The sequence below is a fragment of the Protopterus annectens genome, chromosome 5.part0 (assembly GCF_019279795.1).
Source record: "Protopterus annectens isolate FY-2018-M chromosome 5.part0, PAN1.0, whole genome shotgun sequence".
Classification (NCBI taxonomy): Eukaryota; Metazoa; Chordata; order Ceratodontiformes; family Protopteridae; genus Protopterus; species Protopterus annectens.
This window is the reverse complement of record NC_056735.1, coordinates 1,369,933,785-1,369,953,713: the sequence shown is the minus strand read 5'-3', so window position 1 is coordinate 1,369,953,713 and position 19,929 is coordinate 1,369,933,785. Positions and strand designations below refer to the sequence as shown.

The following is a 19,929-nucleotide window of genomic DNA, read 5'->3' as shown; positions in this document are numbered from 1 at the left end:
ATGTTCCCCTCAGAAAGGCCTTGCAGAGCCTATGTGAAATTAAGGACTGCCCTTCAAAACCATTATAGAATTTAGAAATAGCAGCAAGCTGAACTTTGATGGTAGGAGAAGCTCCTTGTTCGAAGAGTGTAGACAAAAACTGCGAAACCTCTTGAACTGGTGCCGAGAAAGGTTCATGTTTGTTATCGCATGCCGATGTGGAAAATCTTTTCCATTTGCTGAAGTAGAGTCTTGTTGTGGAAGGATTATGAGAAGCTAGAAAAATATTTCGAACTGGTGAAGATAAATTATTTTGCCTGGCAATCAATGGAACTGGAGCAACCAAGCTGTAAACTTGAGGTTTTTCTGATTGGGATGAACTAGTCCCTGGGGATGGGACAGGAGATCTGGATCTGGGTCCAGAGTCCATGGATGTTGAAGTAGATAAGGCCAAAGAAAGGAGAACCAGATTTGCTGAGGCCAAAAAGGGACAATGAGAATCACTTTGCTCTTCAGCCTTATGGCTTTCTTCAAAAAAAGGGGGAATTAGAGGAATGGAGGAAAGGCATAGAGTAGTCTTGAGGGTCAATTGTGAAGGACAGCATCCCTTGAGGACTCCCCCTGAGGGGGGATTACTACAAAGTAGGTGCTGCACTTGTTCTAGGGTGATGCAAGCAGATCACAGCAAGGCTGGCCCCACTGACAGAAAATCTCCTCTGCCACTCTGAGACTGAAAGACCACTCATGAGGCAGGAGGACGCATCTGCTCAATTTGTCCACTATCACTTTCGAGCTCCCTGGGATGTGCATTGTTACCAGAAAGCAGTTTGAAGAGATCACCCATTGCCATACTCTGAGGGCTTCTTGACAAGGGGACTTGGTTCCGCCTTACTTGTTGATGTACCAGACTACTGACATGTTGTCTGACTGAATTGCAGTCATTCCTAGAGGGAGGACAGTTTGAAAGGCTTGCAACACTCAGTTCCCGGATATTGATACGCAGATTGACTTCTACTCAGGACCAAGCACCTTGGGCAGTCTTTCCTTGAAAATGCCCCCCCCTCCCCCCCAATCTGTGAGGCATCTGTGGTCACTACAGCTGGGGAATGAGGGGAAACAAACAGTCGGCCCAAAAGAATTTCTTCGGACTCCATCCACCAAGATAAATCCTTCTTGCAGTCATTGGTAATTCAGATGAGATGAGACAAAGAGGATGAGTAAGAATAGACCATTGGGAGGAAAGAAGCTACTGTAGGATTCTCATGTGGAACCTTGCTAGTGGTACTACAGTAATGGCCCCTGCTATGGATCCCAGATCTTGTAGATCTAGTAGAGTGGGGACATTGTCATTGGAAAGAATAATGTGAACTTGTGACCTTATTTTCTGCAGTCTTTGAATAGGAAGGGAGGCTTTGCAAGAGGTCATTCATATTCAGGCAAGATCCTATGAAATCCAGTTGTTGGGTTGGACTTAGCTGAGATTTGGCGAGATTCACCATTACACCTAGACAAGAGCAGATGGTTAGGGTGAAGTCTCTTGTCTGTTCAAATAGATGCCTGCTGGGAATGGTAAGGAGACAGTCATTCAAATATGGAAACACTCAGAGTCTGTGCAGACTCAGGTGAGCTGCCACTGCTGCCATACCTTTGGTGAACACCCAGGAGTGGGGGGGAGCTGTGGTGAGACCAAAGGGCAGAGCTCAGAACTGGTAATGATTGGCTCCCAGCCAGAAGCAGAGGAACCTCCTGGAGCATTAGTCCATTTCTGTGTGGTAATACACGTCCTGGAGGTCTACAGAGCACATCAAATTGTCTTTCCCTAAGAAGGGAAGAAAAGAATGAACTATGACCATCCGGAATTTTGTCTGTTGATCAAACTTATTCAAAACTCTGAGATCCGAAATTGACCTCCAGTTCCCTGTCATTTTTGACACCAAAAAGAACCTTGAGTAGATTCCAGATCCTATCTGGTCTGGTGTGACTTCATGGATAACTCTTTTTTTCTAGCAGCTTTTAAATTTCCAGAGCTGCCTGATTCCTCATATTGGGTGGAACATTGGGAATCTTTCTTCCTAGTTTTGGGGTAAGATCAGATGAAATGCAATAACCTCTGGTAATGATTCTTAGCACCCAAGCATTTGTGGTTATCTTTTGCCAGGCTTGTGTAAGCAAGGATAGTCTTCCCCAGACTGCCCCCAGAGGCAAGCAATCGGGCCTCCTTTCAGGAGCGCTGGTAGGGCTTCCCTGACAAGGAATCTCTGGAACCCTGATTTTTGTGGGCCACATGGCTGGCGTGTTCCATTATAGATTGCCCTCTTCTCTGGGGGGGGGGGTCATTACCACGTGTGTCTTGGAAAAGCCCTTGGGTGTTCTTGAGCCACATTTTCCTGCTTCTCTGTTTCCTGGAATAGGAACGTCGGTGAGCGGAAAACATACGCCCATGGCAGAAAGGGTTTTTGCATCTTTTTCAGATCTGGCTAAGGTATTTTTAACTTTAGGGCTAAAAAGGGAAGGTCCATCAAATGGAGCATTGACTAATGAAGACTTGAATGGCTCTGCAAACTCACACAGGTGCATCCAGGCATGCCTCCTTATGACTACACCTGAACACACTGACCTAGTTATCCCTTCAGCTGCATGTGCAATTAGCCTCATGGACCATAGACTCCAGGGTGGCAAGCTGGAAGGCTACTTTATCCTGAACCTCATCAGATACAGCTCCTGTGAGGATACCCGTGAGCTCCTTGAGTCTAGTGAAGTGTGCCAAAAAGTTCAATGACCGCAAGGTGAAGATCGAAGAAGCATAGACCCACTTCTCAAATCTGTCCATCTCCCTAGACTCTCGGTTAGGGGGATGAACAGTGGAACTTTCTTCTACTAGTTCCCTTCTTGGTGGATGCCACAACCACTGTGGCATTTACTACTAAACGTTTGGCCCAATGTTGATGGTCTTCCGGAGATGGAATTATTTTATCTGGTCAGTTTGATAAAGTCATCAGCCAGTGGGGTCACCCAAGAGGTAGATGGGATAGTATTGAACGCTAGCAGGTACACAGACTCCTCTGAGAATGGGTCTTGGGGCTTCCAGCCATCCCTCTGCTTTAATATTTCGAGAATGTCTCCAAAGGAGATGTCTTCTGGGGATGACCGGGGGAACCCTCCACGTCACTGAAATCCATGTCTTTTGTGAGAGATTCCTCTGTCGAATCAAGATGTTTCCCCTTACATGACCTCTTCCAAGGCACATCCTCAGTGGGAGGTTCTGTGGAGGAATCGGATGAGGTATGGCCCTGTGCAAATGTGTCCTGCAGTGTCAGTGCTTGCTGTCTGTGCATGGAGGTTGATGGAAGCTCTGGACAAGAGGGGATCCTGATGAAAAGCTCCAAAGGGGGAGAAACCAGCTGGGAGCCTGCAGAGGACAAGGCCCTCTTCATAACTTGAAAGGCAGGTCCCCCAGAAGAAGGATGGGAGCCCAGAACCGGGAAAGACAACCTTGGAACCGTGGTCCTACCCTGCTCTGAGGAACCCGCCATCAAGACTGGAGCAGAGGAAGACCTCACAAACAGTGTCATGGAGCTATGACCCTGGGAATCCATTGGTTCTGAAACAACTGAAGAACTCAGGGCAGAAACTGGAGCTGAAGACACAAGAGCTGTCAGTACCAGGATAACTGGAATCGAGCAAGTTGGAGCCAAAGTCTCTAAAGTCAAAGTGGTTAGAGGAGGAATGTCTAGTGGAGTCCTTGGAGAAAGATGCCTATCTCCAGCAGGGAGTAAAGCCTGGGAAGAAGTGGAGAGACCCTCACCAGGAGGAGCTGATCCACCAACCTCACAATGTCGACTTCTGTCTGACTCCTAGAGGACTGTACCAACAAGGCTGAAGGAGATTCTGGCCTCTCCAAAAAGGGACTTGGTAGTTGCTGCACAAAAGGATCTACTGAAGGAGAGTATCTAGTTTTGGGAACCGAAAGAAATCGTGTTTCCTGGGCTATAAGTGCCAAGGAGGGAACCAGTTCTGAAAATACTGTCAGCACTGTAACTGGCACTGAAAGAGAAGAGACACTTTCAAGGGTCGGCACCGAAAGTGGAGGTGCCAAGGTAGACACTACTACTGCAGCTGAAGGAGATGGTTCTATAGATTTTTTTTAGATCTACCTTCTGCTCCACAGAAATTGTAGGAACAGAAAGTTTCAACTTCTCATGACCCAGAGCCAAGGGTGATGTCAGCACTGAGTGACTTCTCTTTTTTGAAGAAGAGGATGATCAAGGAGAAGACCCCTCTGATTTAGCACCTCCTGGCTTAGGTGACAAAGCCTCTTCAAACAATGTTTTTACCAAACCTTTTAAAATAGGCATATTCTTTCTCTCAACTGGGGTGCGGTGGCTAAAGGCTTGACAAATGTTGCATTGCTGTTCTAGGTGCACCAAGCCCAAGCAATACACACAAGAAGTATGACTACTGGAGTATGGCATTTTTCTGTCACAACCAGAGCAGGATTTGAAGGCAGTAGTTCCCTTGCTTTTATATGCCATATTGAAAGACAAGGATCAACAGCAGATACAGACACACCAAAAAAGCATGCACACACACAGACAGAAAAAAGGAAGAAAGAAAGAAAGGCTAGCAATGATGGTACACCAAAAAACTACCAGAGATAGGGGAAGGGATAGCACTACCGGCAATGGTAGGAGAGATGCCAAATGGTACAAAGAAGAAAGGAACAGAACATTCACTCCCAAAAAAACACCCCAAAATGATAAAGATTAAATTAGAGAGAACAGAGAGAGAGAGAGAGAGAGCTATAAGAGGGATACAAACTAAGCTAACTGGGTAGGAATTGAAATACTAAAATAGAAATGGAATAAACAGTAAAATCTTTACTTGGCTCAATGAGAGTTCGGTCGGCGCATTTTTATGAGAAGAGTGGCAAACGAGATCTGAGGTAATTTAGAGAGAGGCATTCTGAGTAGGAACTTGTCTCAGGAATTTTTGGTTTGCATGAGCAGTGTAATGACCTAGCCAGTTCTGAGACTTGGAACCAAATCCCATTGATCAATGATAAATGAAGATTGACAGCATCAGATCAGTTGTTCTGATTTTCTTGAATCTTTAGTTCTATGAATATAGAATCTAAGTTGTCTATGAGCATCCAACAAATGAAAAGCATGCCTTCTTCCTTGTTGGAAAAATTTGGAAAGAAGACTTGTGGGTTAACTGACTGGTTAAGATTTGTCTCTGACATCACCTTAAGCAGTAGGGAAGAGTTAGGAAGAAGAGATACACGTCTTTACGAAAAATCAGATAAGATGGCTAGGAAGAAAGTGTCTAGAGCTCTGATGCCCTTCTAGCTGATGTAATTGCGACCAGGAAAAGAGTTTTCCATGTCAAAAACTTTAATTCTGCCTTGGCTGAAGGCTCAAAGGAGGTTGAGTCAAAACTTGAAGGATAACCATTAGGTCCCATTGAGGAATGGGGTCCTTAATAGGGGGCCGAAGTTGATGAGTACCCTTTACCTTAAGAAAAGCCTTACACAATTTGAAAGAGGCTAGGGAGGAGTGTTTTTTGCCTAGGTGAAAATCTGAGATGGACGCAAGTTGTACTTTAATTGTTGAATAACTAGCTCCATTATTGAAAATGAAAGTGAAAAAGTCAAGATCAGCTGCAATATGTGTTGAAAAGGGATCCAATTGTCTCTAAAGGGCCGACATAGAACATCTTTTCCACTTGCTCTAATAAATTTTCCTGGTAGAAACTTTTTGGGATGATGTAATGATATAACTAACTGGGGAAGAAAGTCTGGAGTTTCTAGCCATTGCTGGAAGTGGAGGAACCATTCAGTCACTTTAAAGGAGTGGATTTCCGGGTGAGACAGAAGGTCCTGAAAAGGATCAAGCACCCAGGAAGGGTGAACTAGATGAAGCTACAGGAACCACATATAGTGACATCAGAATGGAGCAATGAGGATTAGTTTACTCTTCCTCTGCAATGTTTTCTGTAGAAACTTGGGGATGAGGGGAATGGTGGAAAAGGTGTATAGGAGACCAGGGGGACAATCAGGAATCAGAGACTATCTCAGTGACTGCCCTTCCAGAGGGATCAGGGCAAAATACCTGCTGCACTTGAAACTGAGGGAAGAAGGAAAGAGGTCACAGCATGGTTTGCCATATTGGTGAAATATCATTTCCGCCATGGACTGACTGAGAGACCACTCATGAGACAGTAAAATGGATGTGCTCAGTTTGGCTGCCAGCACATTGCTTTTCCCCAGAAGATGCACTGCCAATAGAAAGTGTCCAGAAGATATTGCCCATTGCAGCACTTTCATTGCCTCTTGGTATAGGGGACAGGATCGGGCTCCCCTGTTTGTTGATGTACCAGACTACACACATGTTGTCTGTCTAAATAGCAATCATCTTGATTGGAAGAACATGTTGAAAAACCTCCAATGCCAATAGATTTGCTTCAGAAAATTGGCCTCTAACTGGGGCCATGTGCCTTGGACTGTCCTTTCCATGTAATGCTCTACCCCCCCCCCCCCCCCCAGCCTAGAGGCATCCATTGTCACTTTGGATTTGGGTGAAGGAAGAATAAAAAGGCAGCTCAGAAACTCCTTCAGCATGAATCCACCAAGCTATGTGTTGCTTGCAAATATTTGTAAAACGAAAGGGTGCCATCAGAGGATGGTGCCCTACTGACCACTGTACTACTAAAATCCATTATAAAACTCCTGTGTGAAAATGTACTGAGGGTACAACACTATTGAAGCTGCTATTGATCTGAGGAGCTGTAACATTAGTCTGACTGGAGGGGAATGAAGAGAAAGGATTTACAAGGCTTGATTCCACAGAGTCCCTAATCTTGTCTGTGGCAAACTTGTGACCTGTGTCACTGTGTTTAGACAGGCAACAATGAACTCCAGAGCTTTAGTAGGATAGAGTTGAGACTTGGTGTAGTTTATTGTAATGCTTAGTCAAAGTCACAGATGGAGTAAGTATTCCCTGGTTTGAATCAGTAGAGGCTTGGTGAAAGCAGAAAGGAGCTAGTCTTCTAGGTAAGGAAACACCTGGAATCCTAGCAGTCTCAGGTGAGCAGCAACCACTGAAATGCACTTGGTGAACACCCTGAGGGCTGTGGTGAGACGAAAGGGCAGGGTCCTGAACTGATGGTGACTGGCTCCCAACTGGAAGTGTAGATTTCTGCTTGAACACCTGTGTATCTTGATATGATAGTATGCATCTTGGATATCTATGAAGCACATCCAATCATACTTCCATAATAGTGGCAAGATGGACAGATACATGAGCATCCGGAACTTCAGATGTTTTATGAATTGATTCAGATTGCTGAAATTCAAAATTGTTCTTAGGCGCTATATCTTCTTTGGAACTAAAAAAGAAGGTTCCAGATCCTTTTTGGTCTGCAGGGACCAGTTGGATGACTCTTTTTCTCTGCAGCTTTTCTATTTCTATGGCCACCATTTTCCTCTGACTGGGTGGAACATCGGGAATGCCTTTGTTGTGTTTTGAGGTAGAAGAGAAATTGATATGTAAGAACCTCTGGATATTATACTTTGCACCCACATATCTTTGGTAATGGCGATCCAGGCTTCTGGATATAGAGATAGGTACCCCTGACTGCCTTCGTAATACAGCAGTCAGGTAAAACGTCAGAATGCTGAAACAGTTACAAAGAGAAAGGTCTGCGAACCCCTGATGTTGTGGGCTACTTCTGCCATGGGGTGATGCCTTCCATTAGAGTTCCTCCCTCTGCTTTGAGGGGATCTTTCTCCATAGGAGTCCTGGCATGAACCTTGCATCTTTCTGAACCATATCTTTCTATCACCTCTCTGGTTCTGGCAGAAGGTCCTTTGAGGGGCAGAAAATTAGATTCCATGGCAGATAATATCTGCCCATCTTGTTTATTCCAACAGGGAGTCCCTTTCACCTTAAGGCCAAACAAGGTAGATCCATCAAAAGGGGCAATGATGAATGAAGACATGAAGGACTCTGCAAAATCACTAAAATACATCCAAGCATACCTTCTAACAGCTATTTCTGAACTTGCAGCTCTAGAAGCTCCCTCTGAGGTACGAGAAATCAGTCTCATAAAGCATTTGATAGGGACTGGAGGGCGGCAGTTGTGAAGATACAGTCTTCTCTTCCGCAGACATGGATCCTGAGAGGGCATTGGAAAACTGTTTGATCAATTCCCTCTGAAATCTTATAACATGTGCTAGATAATTCAGTGATCTAAAGCATAGAGAAGCTTGCCAAATCTGTCCAATGTCCTGGACTCTCTGTTAGGTGGGATGGACAAAATAACTTTTCCGAGAGCTCTTTCTTGATGGCTGCTATAACCTGTATCACATCCACATTGCTCCAATGAGCCCTATTCTTGGATACACCAAGGTACTTATCTGGGCATTTGGAGATAGGCTCCGTGACATCCGGATCCTTCCAAGTCTGGAGGAAGATAAAGGCTACCATCTCATCTACTGGGGGGAACAACCCAAGTCATAGCTGAGCTGGTTCCTATAGCCTCGAAGAACACTGACTCCTCTTGGGAAGAGGAACTGGAAGACCAGCCATATTTCTGTCTCAAAGTATGAATATTTCATTGAAGGAATGTCCTCAAGGGGTGATGTGGGGGACTCTTCCCTTTCATCAAAGTCAATGTCTTCAGTTAACAACTCTTGTGGAGAGTGTAAGTGTCTCCTCTTACATGTATGCTTATGAGGGGGCTCTTTGGTGGGAGGCTCCAGAGAGGACTCAGAAGTGCCAGAAGAGTCCTGAATGAGGACAGTCTCTAGGCTTGACTGGACCAGCTATCCCAATGGGACAGGATGAAAAGACCCAGCGTCCACAGCAAACATTACGGGTGTGGTAGAGCCGAGTGGGGCAATGATGTATTTTACACTGAAGTAGAGAAAGCTCTATCCACTATGTCAAAAGCTATACCCATGAGAGAACCAAGTCTTAAATGGACAGAATCTGTAGACACCTGTGCAGGACGAAACCCAATCTCCCAGACTCCATCCTAGGGGTTGGAACTGAGCTATCTATAGTTGGGACTCTGAGAGGAAGGGACAGCTCTGAGAACATCATAGTTGAACCCAATCCCCCTGGATATGGCACTGATGTTATGACTCCAAGACCCTTCAGGACCTGACAGAGTTGGAGCTGTCTGGGTCAGTGAAGGTGTGAGTCATAGAGGGCTTCGGAGCTAACAAAGTTTTGGGTTTGAAGTCTCCAAAACCACAGGATGGATCAGAGTAGGAGTTAAAGGTTTGGGTTGTACAGGAAGTAGGTACATGGATCCAGTGGGAGACAGAGCTGCAATAACACCCAACTGAATCTGGGTTCTGATAAACATTCTCATCATTCTCTTCACATGCACTTCGTTACACTCCTAGATAACCTCAGGGAGAAGGAGGTTGAAAGTGGATAGGATACCCTTCGAGGAGTGCCCTGCAGGTAAGGAGAGTGCATCCTTGAAGTAACTGGTTCCGGAGAAAACTTGTATGTGGCTTGAGTTGACTTAGACTTTGTTTGAGTTGGATTCAAGTATGTAGCTGGAATTGAGGATTTTGATTTTGTTGGGGTCAGACCAGAAGAAGTTGATGAATCTGAGGTTTTTGAGATTTTCTCAGGTGGAGCTGAGCCTGAAGAGGTTGAAGTAGGAGAGTGATCAGGGAAACATTTCCTCTATTCTTTGCTTTTATCCGCTGCCTCTCCCGAAGATCTTTTTGAAGAGGATGGAGCTCCAGGGGCAGAAGAAGATGAAGGATGTAGGCCCTTTAGAATCAATTTGTTCTTCCTTTCTACAACAGCCCTATGGTTAAAGCTAGTACAAATGTCACACTCGGTAGTTAAATATCCTGCTCCCAGGCAGTAAACGTGCTCAGAATGATTGAATCTGAGTTTGGAATTTTGTGCCCACATGAGGAGCACTTCATAAATCCAGTTGTTTTTTCTGCTATAGTGATGTATGCAACAACGAAAAGAAGACAGAAGAAAATCAGTTAAGACAAAATACCAACAATGATAAAAATAATAGTAAAAAGGTAAAGATGCAAAATGAGAGATAATAAGCAATGCATACCAACAATGGTAAACAGAGGAGTACCAACAAATAAGTAGCAAAAAGAAGGGAGAAAGGCTCAAGGCTCAACTTTACAATCTACTCTGGCTATGAAACTCTTTTTTTAATTGGGGAGGAATGAAATAGCAATACAAATATGTCAAAAAAGTATGCACAAAAACCTGCTTGAGCTAATGGTGACCATATCCAAATGCTGTAGTAGCACATGAGATCTGAGGTAACTAAATAGGAGAAGAAGGTGATTATGGGTAAGTGGAGAAGGTTGAGCCAAAATCTAACGAAGTGGCCCAGTATGAATCTGACGTTGGATCTGAGACCCTATCAGCAGAGGAATAGATGAAAAAGAAAATCAAATACAGGCTTGTTCATTTCTTTTTCCTTTTTATTTCAGAGAAACAAATATAATGCCACATTTGAAAGTAATCACTGACCCTTAAATTCTGGCCTACTGTTTGGATTTTTTCAGTCAATAACCCTCAGCATTATTGGATGCAGATGGTGCAATGAAGAGATCCATCAGTAGCTGGCTATGATACAATAGGTTACTGCTTTTCACTTTTAACCAAACAGCTGTTGGTTTGACCCCACTTAATGGAGTAGTTATCTGTGCCTAGTATTCTGTCTGTCTCACTATCACTTGGGAGGGGGTAAGATTCAATCCTGTGTCTGCTTGTGTTAGTAAGTCTGATTTCAGATCAGTAGGTTTGAGTCTTACCATGGTTATCTGGAGAGAAAAAAATGTGGTTGCCCATTTCGCCTAATGGACAATATAGCTGACTCTAGATCCCATTACAATACATTTCTTATAGTTACAAGGTCATATTGTACTGCTCAAGTAGTTTTTTTTAATAATTACTTTGTATATTATAATTCACTCTTATAATTATGGCTGATGTGCAGCAGAAACTTTACTGTCAAGAAAAAAAGGATCTGACCTTAAGTATTTTCCAGTGAGGTGAAGATAAGTATGAATGATGGCAAGACGGCTAAAGGACCACTGATACGAATATGAGTGGGAAGGCTGAGGCAATACTGACATGTACAGTAAAAGAAAGAAGCATCATCACAAACAAAATATTATTTGTCTTTACACACAGGTGGTGTGATACCATCAGTTCTGCGGATCCTATCAGCATAGTAATGTGAAGGATAGAAGATGACAGTAAAACTGCTAAGTTGGCTACATTAGAAGCCACTTAAAAGTATACTATAAAACCTACTGTTTAGGGCAAAAAGGTGGGAGTATGATAAAAATCTTTAAGCATCTCAGTGGAATCCACAGCAGCAAGCAGATACCTTATTTTTAAAAGACAGATATCTGACAACAAGAAAGCAAAGACAGGGGGTATAAGAGGAGACCTTAAGAAAGACAGTATGAAGTACTCACAGAATGATGACGTGATTAAATTACAAGTCACAGCACCTGCAGTTATAAAATTACTTAATTTACAAATGCAAGGGACAAGCACAAAGACACTCCTTATAAAGACTGGGGAAAGAGGTACAAGGTTGCTGCATAACTGTAACCTGAAGCAGCTAACAGAAGTTTAACAAAAAAAAAAAAGACTGTGTATCCTTATTTCATGTAATCCAAAATGCTTCTGTGTAATCTTGATAATGTGAGTCCTTGCTATGGCAAGCTCTGGCTGAAGTACTGTTACTAATGTGAACTGAAGCTGGAGATAAATTCCTGATATCATCCAGTCCATAAATTGCACAATCATTGCTCTAAATTTCTTTGTTGATAGCAGCACCAGGTATATTGCTCTCATATTTGTGCACAAAAGACCACAACCAAGTCATAAAAACTGCTTATAGTATGCTGCCCATACTGCTGTCATTTGCCATTATGCAGATGTTATGCATATGCTTGACTGTTGTGTCTATGTCACCACTGCCATGTCAAGGTGTATTGCACCATTGTCCCTACGTCTACCCTTTGTATATGCGCAGGGAACATGGTTTGTGATAGGACTGGAAATGTGACCATCTTTCATTATCAACATTGTTGGTAGTCCTTAGATGCACTTATTATTGATAAACATCAATTCTGTTATTACCCTGAGTTGTTCATAGGCTTATAGTATCATAGGTAAATAATAGGCTAGGTGCCCTTGTGGGCCACTCTAAGTCTAGCCAATTTCCCTTTTTTTGTTAGAAATAACCTACCCCATTTGATTATAGACTGGCCTTACCTATACCATGGTCGATAATTATATATTACCCTTAATGAGAATAACTGGGATTGTATGGGGTAAAACATTTAGGAGCTGCATCTTTTCATTAGTGGTACGGAGCAGTCCTGGGGCATTTTTTTTTTGTTTCCCATTCATAGATCTAAGTTGCATTTAAAAATGGAGAGGGATGAACTTTGTTTTATTTGGATGTGGAGTCTGTTCCCTCGCAGCAGTATCATCTGTGAAATATACCTCTCCCTACAAACTGTTCTTTTGATGTTGAAGAAGATGTTTAGATACCTAAGCTGACTATATCTGATGCACTTTGACTTGCCGATGTGCAGTAAATCCATCAGTAATGGGTTGGAGAATGCCTTGTATGCCAAACACAGGTCACCTCCTAGCAGTCTGTAGGATGCAGAATATAGAGACAAGGCTTTGAGTCAGTCCATTTAAGACATGTTGTTTAGGGCTTGTATTGTTTAAGTAAAGTATCTCTGTGGGCATTTCAGTTCTTGCATGTGTTTGGACAGATACATGTTAAAGTGGGTATTATAGTCAGTGCCTGGCCTTATGAGGTCTGAATAAAGGGAGGCAATGATATACCAAGATCAAGACAGAATCCTTTTGTTTATAAGCTGTACAATACAGAAAGACTTTCTTAAAACAACAGACACATGTTTGTCAAAAGTTAGGTCACTGTCCACATAAATTCCTAAATCCTAAACAACTGGATCAACTCGTATATTGTCAATATGTAGTTCCCTGGAGTACATGACTTCCCAAAGGATACAATTTTTTTTGGCATTTAGTTTCAGACCATGATTTTCACACCCAGTTATTTATTTCAGACAAGCCTTACTGCATGATGGCTGAGTCATTTGGGAATTCAATGAGCTCTTAGCTTGCAGTCATCTGCAAACTTAATCAGCCAGAGCCCTTTGGTATTGACTTTTACTTCAAAAAAAGTAGATGATAAACAGGAGAGGTCCCAGCACAAAACTCTAGGGAACTCCACTGATGACTGGTCTCTTTGTGGTGGTAACTTACCCTTTTTGATTATCTGTGCCCTATCTGTAAGCCAGTTGACAATCCAGTGGGTGACACAGGAGTTTATTCCCAGTTTATTTAGATTTTCTACTACAACTGAGTGGGGAATTGTGTCAAAAGCTTTGCCAGGTTGAGGTATGCAGTGTGTGCTGTTTTGCCTTCATCCATTGCTTTGGTGACCTTTTCAAAATAATCCACCAGGTTGAGTAAGCATGACCTGCCCTTGATGAATTGAAACAGAGTGCTTGGAGGTTTCCTGTGTCCTGATTGATTAATTCCATGATAAGTCTTTCCACAGCTTTGCATATGAAGCTGGTCAGACTTATGGGTCTGTAATTGCCTGGCTCTGTGGAATGTCCTCCCTTATGTAGGAGAATGACTGTAGCTGTTCTCCATTTGCTTGGTACAAAATCTGTATGGAAGCTGAGACTGGACAGTGTTGTTAGGGGTGCGGCTAAATTATGCTTCATGCTATTTAATATGCATCCAGGGATGTTCTTGTGTCATAACTAGAGGTGAGCCAGTTTCAGGTATATCTTGAGGGACAGATGTAGAGGAGAAAACTGGTAAAGTTAGAGCTGTGACAACACACTGCATTTAAACTAAGATACACTGTCTCATTAGCTGTAATGGCTATCCAGGTGAGTGTAATTGGTCATAAAAACATTATAGGAAGTACCTATGTTTCTGTTATTTAAGAATGCATTTTGTGGTTGCGTGACTCAGGCTGTGAAAAAAAGACTTCATTTAGGCAAGGCAACGGCAGTCTGAGCTTACAGGCTAAGGAGACAGTGGATTGTTGTTGATACCATTGATACCATGCATGGAATATCTTCAATCTATCCACTATGTTTGCCAGGGGCAGGAAGTCACATACCCCTAGATTTCAATATATTGACTCTCTCAAAAGACACTGAAATGGTACACACAGGATAACAGTAATGCATACTGCCACAATAAAGGAGACATATGCAGTTCATCATCCAGTCATGTGCAGAGCACTCCTGGGCTCAAATTAAATGCAAAAAAGTGTAGTATCATCGCCTTTGGAAGACAATCTTTCCTCTTATCATACTGTCTAGATAAAATAAGTCTACAAAATGAAAATGAGATTAGGGACCTAGGTATTTGGACTGATAGCTTTCTCTCTCTTATGACCATCATGCAACAACATTGTAATAAAATACTTTTATTTAGCCTAGCTAATAGCAAAAGGGAAATTATAAAGGTCTAAATGGGTATTCACTCCCTTATACTCAGCATTAATCAGACCAGTTATAGAGCATAACATGTCCTTTGGGATACATCTCAGTAAATGTATCAAAGAATTAGACCCCAAAGGTTCTTAATGAAGAAGATCATGCAGTTAAAGTCCCTGAGCTACCAAGACACGCTGGAAGCAATTTCCCTTTATTCAGTGTCTTACAGAATTTTGAGGAGAGAGAGTTGTCTTGCTTACCACGCCATTAAAGACCTGATTGTCCTGGACCTGCTCTTTCTCCAGAAGCCCAACATCTCTACCAATACTAGAATAGAATGAGGAGCCTAAATCTTCACCAAAAGATAAATAAAACACAGTGGAGGGATAGATTCAAAACCCAGCACCTCCCAAAACATACTTCTTTTGTATGTTAAGCAGTGCAAATCACTATCTTCCTCTAAACATAAACTAGATGAATGGATGGATACCAACAAATTTATTCCAGGATTGACTGGTATGGTCCCTCCTGGAGAATGGAGGTACCGCTTGAGGGAGGGTGCTGGCAAGGCATGAATGATCATGAGCCTCAATAGCCTTGCAATGTCTATGGATTTATGATGGTTTCAATGATGCTTTGAAATCTATTTGCCAATCTAGTGAATTTTCAACTTACCTCTCTTGCCAGCCACTCATTTTCTTGAATTTCTTGGCAACTTTGCTTGTCAAGTTTGTTCATGGCTTTCTATTAAAAAAAAAATAAATAAATAAAAACAAACGAATAATACATGAACAACTTTAAATAAAATGAAAATAATCCAACGTCATTCCCTAACCATTGCTCCCTTAAATATTTGACATTTGTGACATACCAGTAATAACAGGATGCCCAGTGCTATAGCATTTTTCACTTTTGTTTTCTCCAGCACTTAACAAGTCTATATTGTTCTTGAATAATGGCTGTTTGTAATGCTATCACACTTCTTTTCTTTCTTCTTCTTTCGGCTTTTCCCGGTTAGGGGTTGCCACAGCAGATCATCTGTCTGCTCATGATTGGCAGTGGATTTTTACTGTGTTGAGTTGCCAGCCCAGCACCCAACGTTCGATGGAAGGCACACACACGCACGCACTCACGCCTAGGGCCAATTCAGAGTGTCCAATCCACCTACAGCATGTCTTTGGGATGTAGGAGGAAACCGGAGCACCCGGAGGAAATCCACACGACCACAGGGAGGACATGCAGACTCCACACAGAAGGCACCCCAGCTGAGGATCGAACTGGAGAACCTCTTGCTGTGAGGTGACAACGCTAACCGCTGCACCACCATGGCCGCAATGCTATCACACTACAAAGCATAAATTACATCCTGTAATCAACCTGCATTTTCTAGATGTGCAGATGAGTCTACATCCTATTTTTTTTTGTAGAGTCTGAATAATTCTGAATCATTTAATTTCTTATTCTCATGAACATTTGTTGAACTTGGAGCAATCTTCACACAATATCCCTGTTAAGGTTATCACAAAATTCAGAGCAGTATGGACTTCACTGAAGGCCTTGTCCTTTATCATAATAGATGTAATATGCTGCATTAATTTTCTGTCAAATGTCAGCCTTACCACAGACATTTTAAGCTCTCAGCTTTGAAAATCGTAAATTGAAGCTACTTCTACAAGTGTATACAGATTAGATGTCTGATTGACATCAAATGAATGTATAAATACATGAATAAAGGGTAATGGCCAAGAAGTATATGTCAGATTGCTGCTGTCAGAACCAATGCAATTCAATGGAACCTCCCAAACTTATCAAGAATCAGAAAGATACAAACTCATTTGTAAGTTTTAAATAGATATTTAGAAAGCTGTTAGAATAACAAGTTGTGCATTAGCAAATATTCTCTGTGGGGTATGAAGTCTGAAACTCGTGTCTGTCATTATTTCATGACTGCAATCCACAACAATTTATCAGAAAACTACACATTTAATGAACAGACCAAAATACCTCTCAATTTCCAAGCTCAGTAATTCTGGACGAAACCAAAAATAATAGGGGGGACAAAAGCCCAAATAACAAACATTACTTTAATTCCCATAAACAAGTAATGAAACAACAAGTTTTGCATCAATTTACATTTTCTGAAGAATATGAAGTATGAAAAGTGCAGGCATCATTGACTGACTAAACCTCAGTGGTTTACCAGAAAGAAAAATAAGAGGGACACTGGACACAACAAAAATATGAAACAAAATGAGGAACTAACACTCTGCAAAATCAGATACAGCCGAGAGGAATGACTTACAGAACGCCTCTGTAATAACGCAGAACCTAATTTGTTTGCCTTTGCATCACAGGGTTGGGAAACGGTGTGACTACTGTTTTCCTTAACTTCTTTTATATTCTTTCATCAATCTCATTGAGTAGTAGAAAACCAACAGTCACTATGTCTGCTTCATAAAAGCAGAACTATGAAAATCAGATACTAAGTAGCCTGCCGTAACTTTTGAATATACCACTAAAACACAAAGCACTTTATAATAGAGTCTTGCAATGGTCCTTTTGACACTGATATGTTCCAGGAAATCAGTCTTTCATTGGCTATAAAACTGGGTCAATGAAAGGACAAATATCAGGGCTGTCTGGGGCAAAAGCAGAACTGCAGAGTGGATGTTATTTTAGAGCACTCCGCCACATATGGAGAGGTTGAGAGTTATACCTTACCAAGTGCACTGCAATCTATGTCCTTTAAGAAACAGGAAAAAGTTACAAATGTTCGTGCATATATTCTTTTTCCTTTTATTGTAACTGACACATGGCACCAGAAATTAAACTCCCAACATTTACGGTCTACCTTAATATTAATAGCCCATCTCCATAAAACCAGATGACAGGACAGCCACCTACTTTTTGTCCTTAGTGTTACAAATACACATATTCCAAATGTATTGAAATTAATGGTCTTCAGTGTTCAGCATAAAAGACAACAGAGGTAATCCTGAAAGCTTGAGGCAGGTCTGGTATCCGACATGTGACCCAGAGGGTGAAAGGACTAACAAGAAACAGAGTACAAAGGACTAGTCCAGATTAAATCACTTTAGCTAACAAATCTAGGAGACTATCTGTGATGTATTCCCTGTGGGAGGAATAAAGACACCTTGTTGAAGTTTCAAGTACTTTATTAATTTAAGAAGGTAAATGGAGGAGTTTTCTTGTTCTAACACATTGCATTCAACAGGCCAGTTACTTAAAACCAATTAAGACCATGGTAGGAGGGTCTCATGGAGCTGACTGGAGGAAAATCTGGGAGATGAAAAAACAAGGAGACAATCCCAGTGCTTAAAGTGTAGTCCCTTATTTGAATATTCCTGAAAGTCCCTTGACAGTTTACCATCTCAGCACCCTGTGAAACCTCATTCTTAGTTAAAAAAGTTTTTACTTTTATTTTTAACAAACAAAAAATGACAACATACCATGAGCTACCACTATAGAATTATATTTTAAAAAACACTTTCACCTGGGCTTCATCAAGTCCATCTAATACAGTGGTTTGTAAAGTGGTTTACAGTTTGATCATTGAAAATGCCTGCTTTTATCACATTTAATGTGAGAGGTTGTGTCTGCCTTTGTGGGCCTCATATTCCTTGAAGCAAATTATAAAAGTTTTATTACAGAACTTTTTCCAGTCTGACTTGTCCTTATTAATGTTTGTATCACATGTAATATGAGAGGCTGCACCCACTTTATAGGGCTCATATTTCCTGAAATGCATTATGAAAGACTCATCTTCTCTTGTTTGGCAAAAAAAGATTACAGTATCTGCTTAAAGAGGCTCATACATAGGACTAATAATGTGACCAATGCCAGTTCTTTTTTAACACCTTTATTGAATTATCACTTGTGACATAGGGAAATTTACATTTATACAAATGCAATCAAACTGTATTAAATTAACATTAACAAACATAATACTTCACATATATTGCTATATATCACATAACCTAAGCAGCATTACATAAATTATTCAATTCCTGGCCCTTTTTGTAAATAAGAAACATCTTTATTAAACCATCACTTACAACATAAGCAATCATATGAAAATGAACCACACTGACACAATCCTAGTTGCAAGCATTTTACATCACAAACCAAACTGACACCATCCTTTTTCCAAACATTATACATCACTAATCTACCCAGTCATTTTCAGTCAAACATTACATAGCTCATTTACGTTCTGCCTTCTTTTAAACCTCATTCCACCCCATATGTATTGTTGTCACAATTCCCATTTTTTCCTGTGTAATTTACTCCTACCCTTTTCTAAAGATCTCAATTCCAGTTATTTTATCTCTGTTACTATATTTGCTACTTCTAATATAGTTGGTTTAGATTCTGATTTCCATTTTCTAGTAATTGCTTTTTTGGCAGCCACCATAATTAGACATAGAGCAAGGCTTTACCATGTCTAGGCAATTCTGATTCTGTATCATAACTCAGAAAAATCATCTCCCTCATGACACCAATCCATGAATCCACCCACCCAGCATCTCAGACAGTGCATCATGCAGGAATCCTTAAAGCCCGCCAACCCACCGCACTTCCAGAAAATATGTTCCCAAGTACCACTTTCTTCCCTGTCACACTTCCAACATTTGCTGTCTGCCTAAGAAAAAATTCTCTGGAGTCTACTTAGGGTATAAAAATATCTATGTGAACATTTCCAAGCAAAAATACTAAATCTTCTAGATTTTGCTGCATATTTGGGAGACATACATATATCCTCCCATTGTTTCTTTGTGAATTGATGAAGACAGACCTTTTTATATGCAGGAGGTGGTCACTTAGACCCCCATTTTTGTTTTAAATTACATGCATTCAGAGAAATAGCTTACAGTGAAAAAAAGTCACAGTGTTCATTTTTACAGAGCTCAAAGATGTGCACAAGTAGGATATAAAATGTTAAGTATAGTTTGAGAGTTGGTGGACTGCAGACTATACAAAACCTTTAATAAAATTAAGTATCTCAGATCTTCTTTGAGCCTAGGCAAACTGTGTCCATGGTACAAGGAATACAGCAGTGTGGAGTGGGGTCCTGGGATAACAGAATAGACAAACTGTGCCTGTGGTGTAAGGAATACAGCAGTGTGGCGTGGGGTCCTGGGATAACAGTATAGACAAACTGTGCCTGTCGTGTAAGGAATATGGTAGTGTGGAGTGAGGCCCTGGATAACAGTATAGACAAACTGTGCTGTGGTGTAATAATAATTTTACTCTACAGCAGATTACAGAAAAAAGTTATGTGTTTACCATAACATTCTATCTGTGTTGTCCATTTTCACTCCTCCTCAATTGATGGGCTCAGACCCGAGACTCGGATTTGCCGCTTCTACCAGATCCTTGGATCCAAAACTCTTGACCCACCT

General features: G+C 41.5%; 1 protein-coding gene across 1 annotated transcript in view; it reads right to left on the bottom strand.

Moving 5' to 3' along the window:
• CCDC83 (coiled-coil domain containing 83) overlaps positions 1-19,929 on the bottom strand; it is a 1,061,671-nt gene that overhangs the window by 474,195 nt on the left and 567,547 nt on the right. Inside the window, exon 7 of the mRNA XM_044071188.1 lies at positions 15,182-15,250. Within this exon, the coding sequence (XP_043927123.1) occupies positions 15,182-15,250 (69 nt within the window). The remainder of the gene's footprint in view (positions 1-15,181; positions 15,251-19,929) is intronic.